The sequence below is a fragment of the Cupressus sempervirens genome, chromosome 10 (assembly GCF_028749045.1).
Source record: "Cupressus sempervirens isolate cs-2001-9-10 chromosome 10, ASM2874904v1, whole genome shotgun sequence".
NCBI classification, from domain to species: Eukaryota; Viridiplantae; Streptophyta; class Pinopsida; order Cupressales; family Cupressaceae; genus Cupressus; species Cupressus sempervirens.
This window is the reverse complement of record NC_143127.1, coordinates 452,184,928-452,206,075: the sequence shown is the minus strand read 5'-3', so window position 1 is coordinate 452,206,075 and position 21,148 is coordinate 452,184,928. Positions and strand designations below refer to the sequence as shown.

The 21,148-nt window shown below is 34.3% G+C and overlaps 1 protein-coding gene across 7 annotated transcripts in view; it reads left to right on the top strand.

Annotated features, from left to right (window-relative positions):
- The window catches only part of RH1 (RNA helicase 1), a 124,027-nt gene that overhangs the window by 45,654 nt on the left and 57,225 nt on the right, over nucleotides 1-21,148 (top strand). For all 7 annotated transcript variants that reach the window (XM_089804752.1, XM_089804758.1, XM_089804754.1 and 4 more), the window contains exons 4-8: nucleotides 5,164-5,418; nucleotides 14,872-15,005; nucleotides 15,160-15,343; nucleotides 15,592-15,779; nucleotides 16,117-16,321. In XM_089804752.1, coding sequence (XP_089660878.1) covers nucleotides 5,164-5,418; nucleotides 14,872-15,005; nucleotides 15,160-15,343; nucleotides 15,592-15,779; nucleotides 16,117-16,321 — 966 coding nt within the window. The remainder of the gene's footprint in view (nucleotides 1-5,163; nucleotides 5,419-14,871; nucleotides 15,006-15,159; nucleotides 15,344-15,591; nucleotides 15,780-16,116; nucleotides 16,322-21,148) is intronic.

Here is a 21,148-nt window from a genome sequence, read left to right as displayed (position 1 = left end):
TACATTGAATTACTAAATTGCAAAATGAAATTTCAAAACATAAACTAGTTCATTAGATTGACATATAATAAAGTTTGAAACATAATGATATATGATAAATGTTTAATAGTTTATCAATGATCATAGACTCATAGTATCAAAGATGCAAATGCCCTTCAAGAGTCAAATGGGTCATCAAAAGATGAGGGATCAATGGCTTCATCCCCATCTATATCTACATCCTCATCATTGGAACCCAAGCCAGTTCCACTAGCCCCAGATGCTGTCACATCCTTCTCATCCTCAACATCTAGCAAGACAATTCTAGCTAGATCTTGGATAGTCATATCCAAGTTAGTAGTCTCGGGTAATACATACCACAACTTCTCTGACCTCTTGTAATTTGGATCTTTGCGTAACAGTAATCACCAGTTTTTGTGAATATATACTAGGTCCTCTGATTTCTTGGAACCCAACTAGTTATGCTTCATTGAGTGGACCACTCAACAGTAGAAGAGCTCGCAACCTAGAGAGACAACCAACAAAATTTAAAAAAATTAGAAATTGTAAATTATAATACAATAGGAATTTAAGAGTGCTAATTCTACAAGCTAGGTGGCCATAAAAAGGAGAAAAAAAAGAAACTTAAATACTTACTTGTGACAGGATCTTAATGGCAAGAGGTTGGAGGTACATGTAAGCTTGCCCATGTAAGTATCACCATCCAATAGTGTCCATTCTACTTTGGTCATTGATTGCATCAAGGTCTCCATTTTTTCCTGACTCTCTTCTAACATTTGATGCCACCTAAGGATCGCTAAAGAGCTTGCTTAATGCCCTTTTGTACCCACTAGCAACCTCAAGATCTCTGTATGGTGCCACTCTACCAGGAATAGAAAGTATCTCACCGCTATAATACTTGGGAGAAAGTGAATATGCCAAGAGGTGTAACGGTGTAGTCATTTTGTTCCAATGATGTAGAATAATTTTCTCCACCTGTTTGTAGAAAGTTTCCTCAGGATCCTAATCTTTCCTTTGAATGACCTGGAATGTCAAATGATGTTCATGTAAGTTATTTTGATGTAGTGTTAATTAAAACAAAAAATCAAAATTTCTCAATAAACAAGGATAAAGTATTGTAGACAAATTTAAACTTATCATTTTCTTTCTCTCTAGCATGGAGTCCATGGCATCATATATGTCCCCCAAATGAGGCTCATCAGTGTCGGCAAACCAAAGCATAGACATGATGTGCTCGGTGAATTCTAATACATATTCCACCCTATACCAAAAATCATCACTCAAGATGAAATCCTTTGCATTTTCAGCCCTTTTTGTACCAACTTGCTTCCATCCACCCCATTGGTAGCTAATAACCATTTGGCAAAATACATGTTTTACTCTCACAAGTCGTCTAAGGACGATTGTGTGCGAAGCAAACCTTGTTTTAGCAACCTATTACCATATTAATTCAAATTGTAAGTTAATTACACATTTCAAATATGTACATTGTAAGCAACACAAAAAACATTTTATTCAATTATGTAAAGTATGACACAAAGATAAATGAAACTAAATACAGTTTAAAATTTACCTTTAATAATTCCAAGCGGGAGAAAGTTCTGAAAATTGCTTGTGACATATGGTGGTTTGTCACAAACATTTGGATCTCCTCACCCTCCTCATACACTTTTTTCACCCATTCAATTTGGGTGCCAATTGCTTTCATCACCAAGTTCAAGGAGTGGATAGTGCATGGTGTCCAAAAGATATGATCATAATGTGCTTCTACCAAAGCACCTGCAGCCCTACAAACTTTAGCATTGTTCGTTATTACGTGGACAACATTTTCAACTCCCATGGACTCTATGAATTCAATGAGAAGATTGACAATAAAATTTGCATCCTTTACCTACCTTTCATAATCAACTGCCTTAAAAAACATTGCCCTTTTGGGTGAGACAACAATCACATTTATTAATGGATGGTTTTTGCAATTTTTTCGTCTATCAAAGACAATACTCACTCGTTTGGATCCAAGAATCTCTTATTGGTTTGAGGAGGGTGTGTACATTCTTTCTCTCACTATGCAAAATGGTGGTTCTCAACTTTTCATATCCAAGGCCTTGATAACCATGAGGTGCTTCATTTATTGCTTGCACCATCTCTCTCTAATATGGTGATCTCACTAGATTGAATGGAACACCATTTGTAAAGAGGCAACCTCGAACCTTTGTGTCAGCGATTTCTCTCAGTTCATTTTGAAATGCCTTACCTAATGAGCCTCTCTTGCGGGATGGGGGTGTTTCTATTTCTTCTTCATCCATAGAAGGGGTAGGTAGGAAGGGATGTTGTGTGGTGGCTGTTTGAGAGGATGGTGTTGATGGTTTTTGCTTTGTTCTATCTTTTTCCCTCTTTGACACTAACCTATCAGCCTCTTGTTTCTCTTTTAACATGCCTGCTATTTGAGAAGCTGGCAACCCCTTCCTATCTCCACCTGGGGGCCCCTTACACATGCTAATCCCTTGACCTACAAGATCTATGAAATGATGTTCAACTCAGTAATATGAGCTTCTATATTGGGTTTGGCAACAATTGCATTTCCTTATATACCCTCCCCCTCCAACACATTGCTCAATTCTTGTTGTATACCTCCACAAAGGAGAACTTTGATCAATTTTAAATCTTTGGGATCCCTCCCCACCCACTGAACTTTGACCACTCATTCTTGCAATCTATAACAAAAATAAATAAATAAAATTCAAAACTTATACAAGAACTCGATAAAATTTTAGAACAATAAAAAAACTAAAAACAAACTATCAAAGAAGCAAAGGGAAGGATCAACTGCATACTTGGAACATTCAACACTAATTATTGGAAGGATATGAGACTCCACAAACAATCTCTACAACCTTCTCTTCAAACTTGCAAAATGGTCACACCAAAATGAGAGAGCAAAATGGGAAAGAAAATGAGAGATTAGATGAATAAAATGTTTCTTATTGCACTTCTTTTAGGGTTACAAACAAAAAAAATTTTTTTATATTTGTGTTTATGACTTATTTCTTAGGGTTACAAACAAAAAAATAATGGTTATAAGTTATAAATTATAAGATAGGTATAAATTATAAATGAAAATGAATAAGTTTATACCTTTAGTTACCTTTGAGCATGATGTCCAATAGGCTCTCGTTAGCCTTTCATCCTCTATACTTCCCATAGACAAGGGAAGATTCGTGTGGTCTATCCCTACATCGTACCTTTTGATGTGTTCGTGCCTTGGCTCGTTACTCTTATAATCATTTTCGATCTTTATACCTATCTTTATTGTGTTGTGCATGAGGTCTTAACTCCTTATAGCAGTGCTTTTGTTCTCATGTTTTATCCAAATATAAAAATTTAGATATATATGTATGTATGTATGCATGCGTGTATATATAGGTATGTGTATATATATGTATATAAAGTTGATGTTAATGAATACACACATAGACATATGTGTTGTTATTTTGTATATATAAAATGACAATATTTAGTTAATAATTTTATTAATCAAAATCAGTTATATAGGGAAGATCTCAAGCTCTTTGCTTCAGTATCAAAGATGGGCATAGTACCCATTTGGCTGTTCCAATAGAGATGAAACTCAATTTCCTAGTATCAATATCAAAGATGGGTAATATTTCCATTCGGCTGATGCAATTGAGATGGAATGCAAACTCTTAATGTCAATATCATAGAGGGGTGTAACTACTCATTTGGTTGACATGACAGAGATGGAAATTTAGTGTCCGTATCAGAGATGGGCATCATCTCCCATTTGGCCAGCACCATCCTAATGGTTATAATCTCTATAATGTTGGTATGCGTGAACTATTACCATCTGACCAACATGCTTGAGACCGAGGAATCTCTATAATGCCAGCACGTGAGATTAATAATCTCCATTTGACTGACATGCCTAAGATTATAATCATCTCTACAATGTTGGTATGAGAGATTAATATCTCTATTTGACTGACATGCCTGAGATTGATGTGGCAGAATAGTCTTATGATGTCAAGATATGCATATGTGATTGGCCTTGGATAGAGAGTGTCCTGTCCAAAAAGAACCTTCGGTGGTGCACTCTAGAAAAGACAGTGGAATAACTAAGGGTCAAGACACCCAAATTGGAGACGTCTTTAAGGTTGGGGTTAGGATAGAGGGTAGAAAAGTATAGTTGGATTTTTTATCATTGTGATTCTAACAATTGTTTGCAGGTTTTAATCATTCTTGGCTAACCCCAATATGGGGACATTACAGCTGGATTCTGAAAGTTCAAGCCAAAATCTTTAATCTTGTCAATCCCAATACAGGTGATCTAGAGGATATGAGGAACCTTGTTTGTCAAATGCATCTTTTGCTCTATCACAGGGGTCAATGCCCAAGGTTGAGATCTTTTGGAAGCCAAACTCGAGAATGATTCCAACGGTGACACTTAGAGTGCTTTACTTTTTTTTAGTGTTATGTGCTCTTCTTTTTACTTTTTTTTTGACCCTTTTCACTAATGAATAGAGTTTTAAAATTTATGTAAAAATATAATTAAATGCTCCTGTAGAGAAATTCTAATTTTGAAAAATATAGACTGAAGGCTGTATTATTTTACAAATGCATGTCCTAACATAAATTTTCAAACAATGTATGCATGTATTGCATGAAGCTTTTTTTAATATGTATGGTAGTTTATCATTAGTAGTTTGTACCCAGCTTAACATAGAAAAATAGTTTAAGAAATACAGACTGAATCCTGTTTTATTTCTCAAAAGCAAGTTAAATATAAATTATGCAGTAATACATGCTTCAACTATTTTATGCAGATTATTGTGACATTCGTAGAGATTTATGAGCAGTAACTTGTATCCAACAACATACCGTGATATTATGTTTTTACCATATTTCTGTGTTGTTTTACATGTAGAAGTGGAAATTGTCATTTTCTTTATGGTTTCTGGTCTTTCGTTTATTTAGAGTTGACAACTAAGCTGCCATGCAATGCCATTACTAATTTTTGGAGTCTCTCCAGCAGTCCTTTTGTTTCGTTTATTCATGAATGGTTAATGATAATAGGGTAAGGACTTAATGATGCAAAGAAGATAATTTTTTCAGTTCAGTAACATTCTCTGTCCTGTATTCTGACAGGTAAAGGCAGTCTTTGATTCAATTGCACCAGCAGTGGGTTTATCAGTAGGCTTGTCCATTGGACAGAATCCAGTTGCAGCTGATGCTGCTCAAATTGTTAGACACCCTAAGAATGTCCTGGGAATGTTCGGTGAGCCTGAGGATATGGATAAAAATTCTATCATGTCTGTAGATGTGCTTGTTGCTACACCTGGAAAGCTGATGGATCATATTTCGGGTACAAAGGGGTTCACTTTAGAATATCTTCGCTATTTGGTATGCAATTGGGAACAGTTTCTTTCTTCCAAATAAATGTGAGAAAGTACTTATCTATTGATATAACGGGATGCCGTCAACAAATTTTGTGATCATGTGGAAGCTTAACACCTTTTTGTCTTTTGGAATAAACTGACATTTTATTTAGGAGACACCTGAATGCCAGCTCAATGATAATCGCATGTTCTCCTGCGTGTTCTTATTCCAGTACCTTTGTTGAGTGTTTTATGCCAACCGCTTTCTTGAATTATTTGCTGTGTGATTTTGATCCGTAAGTTGTATTTGTTGCAGAGGAAAAATAGATTGTATGATTTTTTTCCTTTTTTAATTTGAATACTAAGTTGCTTTAGATGTTAGACATTGAGCCTAAAATCATGCTTTTGATTTATTTTTATATTAGTTTCTCCTAGAATGATTCAATTGAATGATAAAGTGATGGAAAACTTCGAGGACATTGCGTTATAAGGTTCTGAATTGATCACTTGATTGATTTAGGCACTGTGCTTTTGTTATAATTTTGTGTGTGAAAGGTCATTCTTTTAGTTCAGTAGTTATTATTCTTTTGGCTTTCTAGTTGCTCTAGATAATATAGACCCTGTTCAGAGATGTGTGATTATGAAGTCTTTTGAGCTGCTCTTTTAATTAAATGAATAATTAAGCATTTGTCTTATGCTTTATGCTTTCTTTCCCTTGTAGCGAATATGAACTTGAGCAGACCAATTATGAATATCCTAGTTTTCTTTAGATGTTGGGTGCTACATTTGCAATTTTTGTATCTAGAGTAACTGCTAGGGATTACTTTTACAATAATTTGCATTAAATGCGAATCAAAGCTCTTTTCATGTGAAGATAAGAGCTTTGACATTCTAACAAATAATGATCAATATTAAAGTATACTGTTTGGGCATGAAAGAAGCTGATTCTGTGTAAATTTCTTGTAATGTCCCTGATATTATTAAATGATATAATTAAATAATAATCTATATATGGCCCCAAAATGTAATATTATCATCTCTTGGCCCTTTTTATTTTTATTGTTGGTAATATTTTTGGCCGAGTCAACACATTTGTACTTCTTCGAGAAGTTTCCCCAAAGCCATATTTAAGGCCGCATCTTTTGTAGTTGTAGGTATGGGAGTTTGACATTTCTTTTTCTATGTGCGAACTTCTAGTTGGAGTTTTGTGTTTTGCCATTTCAGAGTTGAAAGATCCTCCTTACTTAGCATCCACAGTTTTGATGGAGCAATCCTCACCCTATTTTGCTATGCTCTTAATCTAGGATTATTGTACTCTGTAGTGCTATTATGTATTAACATAATTTCCTCTTGCATGTGCGAGTTCCGTACTTGTGTTTGTTACTGCAAGTTATTGTTCTGTTTACTTGTGTCAATTGACAACTAACCACACGAAGGACGACTAACCACACAAAGGGAGTCCAATATTTCAGACTTGTCGTTTGACTCCAAGCTTGTCAGACGAAGTAGCTCATGCACTATATGGATGCCTCAACATCCACCATATGATCATTAATATCTTTGCTGCTAGGTGTAATAATACAACTGTGTGGTTGGCTTTGTTAAATATTAACCTGATAGTCATACTGGTCTGAGAAGTGCAGACCGCACCTTAGTCGTCTCCCATTATATCATATGTTAGCCTTTATATGCACTAGGCTTGGCAATGAGATAGGCGGCGATCCTTGGAAGAAACTACATCTTGTACTAATCATAACAATTTGTTATGTTAGTTAAGCATTTAATTATTTCCTTGAGGCACCGATTTCTTCAAGTGGTGTCTGGGCTGACTTAGGGAAGGTCATGTTCCTTTAAGGGACATGCCCTTTGGTCTTGAAATAAATGGTAGGTATTATTGTAGTTTGAGGACACACAATAATCACAAGTCTGCTCCTTCAAGCAATACTGCCTGATACGAATTTATTGTAGAGACAGTTAAATTCAGAACAACATTCAACATTCTAATAACTCTTTCTACATTCAGAAATAAAGAAGATTATCTACAGCAGTAAAGGATATTAGAAAAGTTTGATTTTTATAACAAAATTTGCAAAAAGTTTACATGGTATCAGAGCTCTGGTAGTCGAACCTAGGCTCTGCAAATTAAGTAATCAGACCTTATATATATCTAGCATCATTCTCCTATCTTCAATGGAATACACAATCAGACACGAGGACAGGTTTGATGGGAAAGAATACTTTGATGTTTGGAAATTCAGAATCATGATGATTCTTGAAGAAAATGATGTAAAACAATTTGTTGATTCAGCATCCAAACAACCTCCAGTTGAACCTTATAAATCTATTTGGAGTAAAGGAAATAGGAAAACCATTTAGATCATATTAGATGGAGTAAAAAATGATATCGTACCTATGCTAACAAAATATTAGAAAACATTTGCTATGATGAATGCACTACTAAATGCATATGAGTTTAACAATGCAACCAGAGTTCTAGCACTAAAAAGGCAACTAAATCACATACAAATAAAGAAGGGAGAATCGATAAATTCTTACTTCCAAAGAGCTGCCAGCTTAAGAGATGAATTTGCAAGTATAGGAACCATCATTAGTGACACGAAACTGACACTAATGGCTATAGACGGATTACCAGATTCACGGGAAACTTTTGCTCAAGGAATAAGTGCTAGAGATAAACTTTCTGACTTCAATTGACTTAAGGGAGATTGTCTTCAGGAAGAATCCAGAAAACTAAAGAAAGGAGGGAAATTGAAAACGAAAGATGAAGAACTTCATGTTCTTAATACAAACTCCTATAAAGGCAAAAAGAAGCATTTCAAGAAGAAAGGGGGTAATCAAAAGACTGACAAATCTAAGAAAGATCTATCCAAAATAAAGTGCTTCAAATGTGAAAAGTTTGGACACTATAGATTTAATTGCCCTGAGAATTCTAAACAACAAGTGAACTGTACAAATGTCACTAGGGAAGAAGATAACTACGATCTCGAGAATTGTGTATTGTATTCGTCACTATCAAATGAAGTCTCAAGTAAAGCATGGATAATTGATAGTGGATCATCTAGACATATAATAGGATACAAAGAAGCACTAGACTCTATATTAGAAAAGGTTAATGGCAAAGTCACCATCGGTGATAATTCAGCACATTCCCTCGAAGGAATTGGAAATTGCACCTTGAAACTAAAATTAGGAAATTCTCTTCTTCTCAAAGGAGTACTCTATGTACCAGGAATAAAGAGAAATCTAATCTCGGTTACAACACTTGAAGATGATGGACATAATATTGCATTCATGGACGATAAAGTAATAACTTGGGCTAAGAACTCCTTAATTAAGAAAGTGAAGTTGATTGGTCAGAGAAAAGGGTATTTGTATGAATTAAATTCAGAACCTAGTCGACCTATTTACGCTTTAATTCATGAAGCTATAGACATAAATGAAATATGGCACAGCAGGTTAAGACATCTAAATTTCAAAACTTTATAACTATGGAGAAGATGGTTACTGGTTTACCTAAACTAAATAAAGACCACTCAATCATATGCAAAGGGTGCGCTCTAGGTAAGAACACCAAAGGTCCATTTAATGATAGCACTAGAAAAACCAACAATGTTTTGGAATTAATTCATTCAGATTTATGTGGACCTATGTCTGTTCCTTCTCTTGGAGGATTCTGGTACTATATTTTGTTCATAGATGACTTCTTTAGGAAAACATGGATTTACTTCTTAAAGTGCAAAGAATCAGAAGAAATCCTAAAGAGATTTAAAGAATTCAAAACATTAACTAAAAACTTATTAGGACATAAAATTAAAACTCTTAGAACTGATAATGGAGGGGAATACACTTTAGATTTGTTTAAAAGGTTTTGTAAAGAAATAGGAATTAAGAGGGAGTATACTGTTCCTTATAATCTAGAACAAAACGGGGTAGCAGAATGAAAGAATAGAACAATTATAGAAGCTATTAGAGTTATGATATTTGATCAAAATCTAGAATATTATCTTTGGGTAGGTGCCTCTTGTACTGCTGTCTATATTTAAAACAGAAGACCTCACTCTTACCTTAGAGATAAAACTCTTGAAGAAGTCTTTACTAAGGTTAAACCCAATATAAGTCATCTTAGGATTTTCGGGTGCCCTGAATATATCCATGTTCCAAAAGAAAAGAGAACTAAGTTAGAACCCTCCGGTAGGAAAGGTATTTTTTGTAGGGTATAGTGAAACATCTAAAGCATATAGGATTTTCATACCTGGACAGAAAAGTATTGAACTTAGTAGGGATGTAATTTTTGAAGAAGATCTAGCATTCAAAAGAGCCCAAAGTTCTGAAGAACCCTCTCCTTTACCTAGTTTTGAAAGAAATACTGAGTCTGAGTCTCAGAGGCAGAACAAAGAAGAAATTGAAGATAAAATCAGAATCATAATCTCGGAGAAACTAAAAATTCTAAGAAAAGACCACTTCGGGCCATTAAACAGTCGAGGAAGCACAAGACTTTGCTGCACCTTCTAGAATGGTCAGAGAAAGCAAAAGACCCAAAAGATTTTATAGTTATACAACAAACGTGAATGATTTGTCCAAAACAAAAGCAACCAATCCTTCAGATGCTATTAAACATACAGCTTGGAAAGAAGCTATGATAGAAGAATACCAATCTATTATGAAGAATGATGTTTGGGAAATTGTTCCAAGACTTAAAGGAAAATTTGTTGTTTCTTCCAAGTGGATATTTAAAATAAAGCATGCTGCTAACAGTAGCACGGAGAAATATAAAGCCAGATTTGTAGCCAAAGGATTTTCTCAGAAAGAAGGGATTGATTATGAAGAAACTTTTGCTCCTTTTGCAGATATATCTCTATAAGAGCAGTTCTAGCCATTGCAACATTGAAGGGATGGAAAGTACATTAGATAGATATAAAAACAACATTCCTAAATGGAAAGATTACAAAAGAAGTATATTTGGAGCAACTTAAAGGATTTGAAACTCACGATCCTAATGTTTTTGTTTGCAGGCTCAAGAAAGCTCTCTATGGGCTTAAGTAGGCTCCGAGGGCTTGGTATGAAAGAATTGATAAGTATCTCACTGGCTTAGGATTCTCCAAAAATGAAGCCAATCCAAATTTATATTATATAAGGGATAAAGATGATATGGTAATTCTAATATTGTATGTTAATGATTTATTAATAACAAGTGATGATTATCTCATAGATCAATGTAAAAAAGATCTAATTAGAGAATTTGAGATGAAAGACTTGGGACTCCTTCATTACTTCCTAGGATTGGAAGTACGGCAGAATTCTGACAACATTATACTTAATCAAGGGAAATATACATCATATATTTTGAAGAGATTTGGAATGTGGAATTGCAAGTCTATGTCTTCTCCAATGGAGACTACTCTACATAAACTTAAAGAAGTAGCAACAGAATCACCTTCCATAGATTCCACTCTTTATAGACAAACGATTGGGTCCCTTATGTATTTGGTAAATACAAGACCTAATATTTGCTATGTTGTTAATGCCTTAAGTTATTTTATGTGCGAGCCAAAGGAGATTCATCTAGTTGTAGTCAAACACATTATGAGATACTTGCAAGGCACTCTTAATCTTGGGCTCAAATATGAGAAAGTTGATTTAGATTTACATGGATTCACTAACTTAGATTGGGTGTTAAAGACAAAAAAAATACTTCAAGATGCTATTTCAGTTTAGGATCAGCAATGATATCTTGGATATGTAGAAAGTAGTCTTCAGTAGCATAAAGTTCCACAGAAGTCGAATACATTGCAGCAACGATGGCCTTTTGAGAAGCAGTTTGGCTTAGAAAGTTACTTGTGAGATTATTTGGCAAGCCATGAATCCTACGACTATTCATTGTGATAATCAGAGATCCATTAAGCTTTCGGTGAATCCAGTTTTTCATGACAGGTCCAAGCATATTGAAAATTCTTACCATTATGTAAGAGATATAGTAGACAAGAACACTGTAAAATTAGAATACATTTGTACTACAGATCAGACAACAAATATTTTCACCAAACCTCTATCTAGAGTGAAGATAGATCACTTCAGGAAAATACTTGGTATGGTTGAATTGTAATTCATTTGTATTCTTTACATTATTAATAAAATAATTTTATTTTTTAGGCAATTGACTGTTATGGGCTCCACCATTTGTATTCATTATTTAAGAGGTGATGATCTCTGAGGTAATGAATGCTTGTATTAAAGACATAATGAGAGATGATGATCCCTCAGATAATATATGGAATAGTATAAAAGTACTATTAGATCTAGGTGAGTTCAAGATTAGTTGTGAGATAAGCATTTCCATGTCTATGAATCACAACTTGGATAAAGGAAGAATATATTCTTCAGACTTTATCCTGTATTCTAATAGATCTTAACTCAAGATCAAGTTGTGATATAGGTTGCTAGTTCCTATGAATCGCAACCTGGATAAACGAAGGACTTAATCATTCTTTAGATTTTATCCTGTGTATGGCATTATATGCAATACTGACATCACTAGTATAAAGTGATCAGTCATATCAAAAGATGGTTATATGACTCAGTATCATATGTTACATGATACCATTTTTCTCAGAAGACTTAGATAGATATAGAGAATCAATCTATGCTTATTCATTGTAATTGATGATGCTAGATATGTTATCTATCAGTATGATTATCAAGTTAAGAGGGAGTGTTAAATATTAACTTGATAGTCATACTGGTCTGAGAAGTGCAGACCACACCTTAATATTCTCCCATTATATCATATGTTAGCCTTTATATGCACTAGACTTGGCAATGAGATATGCGGCAATCCTTGGAAGAAACTACATCTTGTACTAACCATAACAATTTGTTATGTTAGTTAAGCATTTAATTATTTCCTTGAGGCACCGATTTCTTCAAGTGGTGTTTGGGCCGACCTAGGGAAGGTCATGTTCCTTTAAGGGACATGCCCTTTGGTCTTGATATAAATGGTAGGTATTATTGTAGTTTGAGGACACACAATAATCACAAGTTTGCTCCTTCAAGCAATACTGTCCCATACAAATTTATTGCAGAGACAATTAAATTTAGAACAACATTCAACATTTTGATAACTCCTACATTCAGAAATAAAGAAGATTATCTACAGCAGTAAAGGATATTAGAAAAGTCTGATTTTTATAAAAAAATTTGCAGAAAGTTTACATGGTATTAGAGCTCTGGTAGTTGAACCTAGGCTCTGCAAATTAAGTAATCAGACCTTATATATATCTAGCATCATTCTCCTATCTTCAATGGCATACACAATCAGACACGAGGACAAGTTTGATGGGAAAAAATACTTTGATGCTTGGAGATTCAGAATCATGATGATTCTTGAAGAAAATGATGTAAAACAATTTGTTGATTCAGCATCCAAACAACCTCCAGTTGAACAATGGTAAAATGCACAATTATGTCTCATTTGCACTATCACTATCAAGGGACGTGTTTGTACTTGAGTCACTCTATTTATGTAGATGTGACTCATAGAATGGAATCCAAACCAACACTAGGTGCACCTCATCTAATTTCTTAACACATTCTGCCAAACTCAAAGTTGCAAGGCACTATGAACTGCAACTAGTCTTCGCTTGTCTAGAGGTAATTCTTTTTATCAAGTGGATGAAGTTATTTGTTGACCAACTCCTCTCTACGATAAAAGGATTAGCAAACTGTTATAGTAGGTGAGTATCAAGCTGCCTTAGCTGTGGTGTTGCCTTCCCATGCCATGACCATCTACATCGATTTTTTTGAGCAAGAGTGATCCAATTTTCTCTAGCCCCTTGCATCCTTTTAATTTCTTTAAAACAAATCTAACTATTTTTTGCATTTTTGTTGTTGGGGGCACCTAACCAAACCTGTGATAGTTAAGAGATGTTTTAGATAATGTCTGATGTCTCAAAGACATCCTACTTCTATGGAGGGTGTGATAGGAATTTGTACTCCATTTCCTCACAGATCGGATGCTTGCTGTCTTGGGTCAGCTGGCCACAGTAGTGTTGCCCTGCATAAACTAGTATATAGTTGATAAACATCAAGGTGTATAATGTCTGAAAATTTGGAAACAAAAAATTGACATAGATCTAGTACTGTTCTAATCGTTGTAGATTAAAATTGAAATCCTTGTACACATAACTTAATCCTTTGTCTATAGAAAGTCATGGATACAGTAGAGCTAAGGGAGAAGCATCATCTGCACAGAAGTATTATATGCATACTGAAGTGTCTTGATGATAAGGGATATATCTGCATTGATAGTGAAACCAAATGCCTTCACCAAACCAACATGAAACCAAATCTGGATGCTTAAAACGATAGCTGAGAACTCTGGTATCTCAACCTTGTGCAAGTTTATCAATTGCAGCACCAGGCTTTATGTTATTACATTTTCCGACAGTAGTGTGGGAGATCCGATATGGATGGAAGGTTGGTCAAACTGTATATGCATTGGGAATTCATTATGTGCGAGCAGAATGTTGTGAGCAAAGGAAATCCATAAGAAGGATGCAGAGTGTATTAGCAGTGCAGAAATTTGAGATTATTTGCTAATTGTATATTGATCTGTTGGAGTGAGTACAATTCTGAAGGGCATAGCCTGTTGCTCACAAATTGTAATTAAAAGTAATGTGATTCGATTATAAACATGAATCAACTAACAGAGGGAAATTTATAAGAGCATATCTGAAATCTGATAGAATCACAGAAATATTGGCTTGAGAGAGAATAAGCAACCTTTGTATGAGAGCGACCTTAGTATGAAGTGTTGAAATTCATGTTGATTCCTATTGTTGAAAACATATTAATTTGAATTAAGGGAGAAGAGTTAGAAAATCTATTTCAAATGAAATAGAAACAGTGAAATACATGTTATGAACAGTTTGTCATCGTTCCAGATTTGGTTGCCCACATGCATCATTGATAGTAATGATTTCCTAGTTGGGTTTCTCATTGTATATTTTGTAATTAAGTATTTTTGTCTACTTTCTTAAGTACTAAAAGAAAGACCTGTATTTAGCTTCCATTTTGTTGAAGTTGACAGAATTCATTTGAACCAGTCATGGAGGCACTTAAGGGTTTCTTGGGAGTACACTGAAGGCATTTTTGAGAATGAATAGAAGTTTTATGGCGGCCAAGAACAAGCTTTTATTTTAATAATGAACTTATCTTTTACACTGCAAGTGTTGGAAAAGAACCTGAAGAAAGATTAATATGGAAACTATGCAATTCTACATGTTTTTCATTATTTGAATTCATGGTCAACATTTAATTTTTTTTAATTGCATCTTATTTACTGGTACAAGTTTTCTTTACTCAATATTTTAAAACTCATATCAGCCAATAAGATGATCGGACTAAACAGTATGATCTCAAAATCTGAAACTAAAATTATATATGCTTGAAATATCTGTAGGTGGTTGATGAAACTGACAGGCTACTTAGGGAAGCATATCAAGATTGGCTTCCTAATGTACTAAGTGCAGTAAAATTAAATGGCTGTGGAGACATTCGTACAAGCCTAGGTTCCATAACAACCCATAGAAGAGGGTAAGAAATAGTATTGAGTGAGTTAATTTTCCAGCATTTACTATCTACTTTTTCTTGTTATAAGGGTTGTGATTTTGATTTCCCCTTCATTAGAGAGTTTATTTGACATTTATGATGTCATTTCTGCTGCTTGGTGTTATCTTCTTTATGATAGTGGTGTGGAAAGAGGATTCAAGGATAAAACCTATCCTAGAGTTATGAAGATGATTTTATCTGCTACACTGACTAGAGATCCTAGCAAACTTGCTCAGCTTGCTCTCCATCAGCCCTTGTTCTTGTCGTTTAACAGTTCTAAAAAGCGCTACATGCTTCCTGAACAACTCGAAAATTATATAGTGGTATGGTGTATTTTGTTTCTACTTTTATATTGTAATTAATAAAATCTATCTCATTGAATTAGCTAATTGGAAACATATAATATTGAACGAACAAATTGTTGATCTTTAAGTACTACTAACTTCTTAAAAGTTAATTTCATTGCGTTATTTTTGAATAGACTTGTATTTCAGAGCTTGTAGTATGAATATGTGAATTTATATTCAGTGGAAGAATACTCATAAAAGACCAGTTATTTTTTTCATGGCAGACTTGCGAATCAAAGCTGAAGCCTCTGTATTTAGTAGCTTTACTACAGCGCTTGCAAGGGGAGCAAACAGTTATTTTTACGTCTTCTGTGGTTTCTACCCATAGGTTAAGCACACTACTTAACTCTTTCGAGGGCTTGCCATTTAGGATCACCGAGTTTTCACGAGAACACCATCAATCCTTACGAAGGTAAACTTGATAGGTAAAACAAATATTGTTAACTGTTGTCTGCTATGCTATTCAAAATGTTTATTTTGCAAATGTGTCTATCATGTTTGCAATTTATTCATGTGGATGATAATTGGCTTTGCATTTCCACAATTTGATTAGAATGAGTAGAATAGAGAAATTATTTGTGTATTTTTATACAAGCTGTGTATTTTGATGGGTGAAGATGGAATATTTCTTTTTCATTGGGAAGCTCTGTGCTTATCAAGGATAATCAAGTTTTGGCGAAAAACAATGTCATTATTGTATCCTTAGTTAGAGTTCAGTCCATTGCTTACAATTTGTTGTTTGGATACAGTAAAGTGTTGAACTCATTCAGAGCGGGAAATGTGCAAGTTCTTGTTGCTTCTGATGTATTTACCCGTGGGATGGATGTGGAAGGTGTGATGAATGTGGTCAATTATGACATGCCTAAGTTTACAAAGACATATGTTCACCGTGCTGGTCGTACTGCCAGAGCAGGGCGCTCAGGACGCTGTTTTACCTTATTGCTAAGGGAGGAGGTACTTAAATGACTGATGAAACAACTACCTTGCATGTGTATTTTGTAATAGCCAATTATAATGACAGTTTGCGCAAATAACACGAGCATCCATAAAGTTACATAACTTAATAATTACATATCTAATTTCTGTTCCAACTTAATAATATTTTTGGTTGTTATTGTACTCTTGTTTTATGTGCCTGTGAACCTGTTTAAGGCTGATTAATCATCACAATGCATATTTAATTTAATGGTTACATTGATTCTTTTGCTTGTAAGGGATAAGTGCTTGATGTGCAGGCTCTTATTATATATAGGTTTTCTGTGCTATATTATCTTGTAGTATATGACAATCTCAACTGGGGTTCCAAAATATCCTGTGGTGGAAACAACACAAAAAAATGCAATATGATTGTCAATAGGCTATTCATAGATGTAATCATTGTAGCAAAAAGCTTTCTTCACTCAGAAAAAATCATAAAAAAGAAATAAAATGTAAAAATATTTCTTTTCTAATTTAAGTGCCTGTTACTTAATTTTAACACATGTTAAAATTAAGTTCTGAAAATTCAAATTTTATTTGCTGAAAACACTTTCATTTGATATTTGAAAGAATATAAATGTCCTTGTATCATTCATTTCATGAATATACATTTGATATTTCACACATAATGATGAAATAATGAAGGCAAAGTATCTCACACAAATCGAGAATACAATTGCTATCTTTCATACGTACTAAGAACAAGAGAAATAAAATATATGAGAGAAAGTCAGAGATAACCAGTCATTGCCTTTCAGACTTTGACTGGTTAGATGTTCTCTGCTGCTGTATTGTCACTCATGGTTCAGTTTTTGATCCAGTAAGCTCCAGGTTCTTCGTTTCCCTGCAAGAGAAAGAGGTGGGGTTAGATCTTTATGATCTAAGCAATGACTAGTTATCTATAACCACATACTCGCACACATCATATTCTTCTTATTTTTGAATACATACAAAAAATAACAAGTGTATTCTAGATTTTCATATACAAATTACGGAGAAGTATTTTGTGAGTGTCACGAGCCTGTGTTCGAATCTCATGAGATACTATTCCAAATATCAGGAAAAGAAAGAGTGAGTTGCTGAAAAACAGAGCACTGCGACAAAGAACTCATGGTGGAGACAACAGCTACAGATTATGACCGTATTCAGTGAGTAAGATTTTCTGAAAATAAATAAGACAAGCTGCAAAATTTCTCATAGGAAATGCTTAAAGATCAGTATGAAGATACTACAGAGCACTACTAGTATGGCTTTTCAGATTTGTGAAAAAAGTAAAGTATACTTACAGAGTAAAATCAAACATCTTCAGCAAAATCCACCTTTATTTTGATAGACACAGGAGAGTGTGAAATGGATCAAAGGAAAAGTCTTGATACAGACCCCAAAGGTGGATATATAAATTATATCTCAATGTCTTTGGAATAATAAAGAAAACTCACTTAAGCACTGTGTAAAAACAGCACATATGATTGGTCCAAGCAGCAAAAGAGTTTGAGATGCAAATTTTAAGCTATGGGGGAAATTAACCAAATATCAAGTCTTAAATGAATATCCAGAAGCAACAGATTAGGTATGTTCAGAGATAAGAAGAATTGCCAAAATGCCTTTTAAACGGTATTTATAAATATGTTAAAATCTGTGCATCTATTGGAACAATTCTAAATATCCAGGCCTAATGGCTACACAATATGGGCATTGTGATGAAGACCTATATCGTGCAAGACTTCCTTAAAGGTCTTATTTGACTGATTCTGAGTGAATTACTAAGACTGTGGTTAGAAACTTAGCATGGAAAGCAATCAGCAGTTAAAAATCATCTAAAAAAAAGCAAAAGGCTGGAGTTACAAGCACAGCGTGACCATGTTAAAATGAATGCTGAAATTCTGTAGAAAGAAGAGTCTCCAGCAGAGCATGGACAAATGACAAGAAAACAGGTCCAAAGTCACAAGAATGCAGCAATACACTATCAAATAGCTTCATATATGACATCCTACTAATATTTTAGGAGTTGAGATTCAAGCTCCAAAATGCAACGATCATATGAAAGTAGAAGAACAACAGAAAAACAAGAAGCTACAAATTCAAGCTCAGCTCAAGGGGACAATGGAAAAAACTGATCTGAAGAAAAGAGAGCTTTAAATTAAACAAGTTTTCCTACAGCCATGGCTACATTTACAAGGAGAGAACCTTTCATAATTTTGCTGAGGTTCATCCAGATTTTTATTAGGGAAAATAAAAGCAAATATTCAAGGAGATTCTTACTATAAACTAATTTGAAGAGAAAAGCTCGAAAATGTTTAAAAGTTTTCAAAATCAAGTTGTGGAAACCCTTGCATATCCTTTCATGGTGGCCAGCTAAGTCCCCGGCATCAAAATCAGAAGAAATATGCTACTGTTCAGCACGAAAGATACCCAAAATGCAGAGAAATCTGCGTTTTGTTTTACCAGCAAAACCCTCTTACTTCCATCACAACATTCAAAGTTTTAGCATATGAAAAGAAGGCTTTAAAAAATGCCCAGAAAGCTACAGGTTCAAGTCACAAATCACCGTCAAAGCTTCACCAAAATTTCCTTTTTTAAATCCGAATGGCAGCTTCTCCAAAATGTTGTTAAACATGTAAAAAAAAACAGCAGATAAAAGACAAGACTGGCGTCTCCAAGGCACAAACAGATTTATCACAAACAGTTACAACAAATTCGAATGGCAGCTTAAATCAAATTATTAGCTGGTTGTAAAGAAACAATATTACCTCTCTACTAAACGACTTCCAGTCATATCAGCTTCAGCAAGGAAGAAAAATTTTCCATTCATGGCGGCTGCAGTAAATGTTCAAAGTATCTTCAAAACCCTTGCCGCAGTTTTCCCTCAAGTTCTCAGCTCTCCAAAATGAAGGCGATGAAAATAAAGAAGATTAGGGTAGTAAAACGTTTTTTTTTTTTCCTTTCTCCTTTTGTATAAAATGTGAAGTCCGTCGACTTAGAAGAAGTTTTTTTTTATAATGTTTTATGTCATGAGGGTGGAAGAGTTAAGTGTTAGCATTTTAACACTTAGGTTTTTTTTTGTAAATATTTGCATTTTGAATAGGATTATTTATTGGTATTTTATAAACCATTTTATAATCTTGTTTAATTAAATGCAAATGTATAGACATTTTCAAAGTCATATATCTTTTTCAAATCTTGAACTTAGGGATTTCAAATTAGTTATGACAGGTGTTTGGAGGAGAAAAAGGAGGATAAATAGTAGCTGAAGACTTGGTATTTTGAATTATTGAGGAGAGATTGTAGGGTTTTATTTTTAGGTCGAATTTAGACTTTGACTAAGCTTTTCAGAGGTCTTTTATGACCAGTTAGAGTATTTTGGGGGATTTTGACATGAGTCATGGGTCTCATTATGACTTAGTGCAGTTGTTACAAACTGAGTCATCTTCTTGATAAGTTTTGACTCCCTTTTTGTAGCCTGTTTTTCTGAATTCGACCCAGGTTGGGATTGTATTTAGAAAAATTTCTGAAATCATTTAGGAGGTTCGGATTATGCAGAGGGAGGCTCTCGTGACAATTTTTATGTCCTTGGCAGTTTTCATGCAAAATTTTGTAACTCTTTTGGCGACTAGTAAATACTGGCAGCATTTTGGAGCAGTTTTCTATCAGATTCAAGCCTTCTTTCTTCCTATGTTTTTGTGTCAAATGCATGATTGATGAGAGATATACGTGAGTTAATAATTCCTTATTTTCTTTTGTCTCATCTATTACCTTGTTGCAGGAGTGTATGTTATATGTAGGTTATAATTTGTGTCTAAGTTAAATTTGGTTTTCATGTGAAGAATTTATCTTCCTTGCTAATCTGTTTAAGGACCTTATTATGAAATATTAATGCATATCTATACAGAATAGAAGTGTTTTATCTCTAGTTATAGAGTTCATATAGTCTTCTTAAGAAAACCATTATTTTCTCAGTTTTCCTGTCACATTTGGTGTATCACCTGGTTCTTTAGTTTAAGTTACAAATTATAAGTTCATTTCTAGCAATTCTAACTCTTTTCCCCATAAGTTTAAAGTAGTTTCATATATTAACCAGAGATTATCCAATAGGAACCGGCCTAGAATCTGGAGGTTTCATTTCTGGGTACGCATGTCTCACATACAGAAATGACTCCCATGTTAGGCAGGATTGTTAAACTAGTATAGTTTAATAGGGTGCAAATCCTTAGCCTTAACAGTGCCAGTTAAAGGAAAATAAAACTACTTATTCATTCAGTGTGCTTCGTAACATTTTTTATGTTCTACATTTTAAAATCATGGTTGAGGTTTCGGGGTTGTAGTCTTCAGCAGGGCAAAGGCCACATAGACCTTGGTGGCACATGTCATTTTTCAAAATTTCATCACTTTGAACCAACCTCCAAGCTCTTCAAAATATGCAGGTGTTGGGGCCATTAAGCAGCAATTCGGTCTTAATCAAAAGGGAATAATATAGATATTTACTGAAAAATGAGCTCCCTTGAGTGCACCGTAATTGGTCCAATTTTCGCTAATTTCGGAAATCCAAATCTGCAATTTAAAAATGCGATTTTGATGGAAAATTCAAAAAGCAAACATTTTACACAAATTTTAAAAGAATGATGAAGAACATGCAGTTTGTAGAAATGCCATTTAGAATCGTGTGAGCAATTAGAGGAAAAAAACTGGCAGTTCAATAATTGTTTCAGGGAACAGAAGAAAAATCAGTGATCAAACATAGATTGGATAGCAAAGTGGGCCAAATGGTGATTTACTGAAAGTTTTTGCTACAGTGTGTGTGGGTGA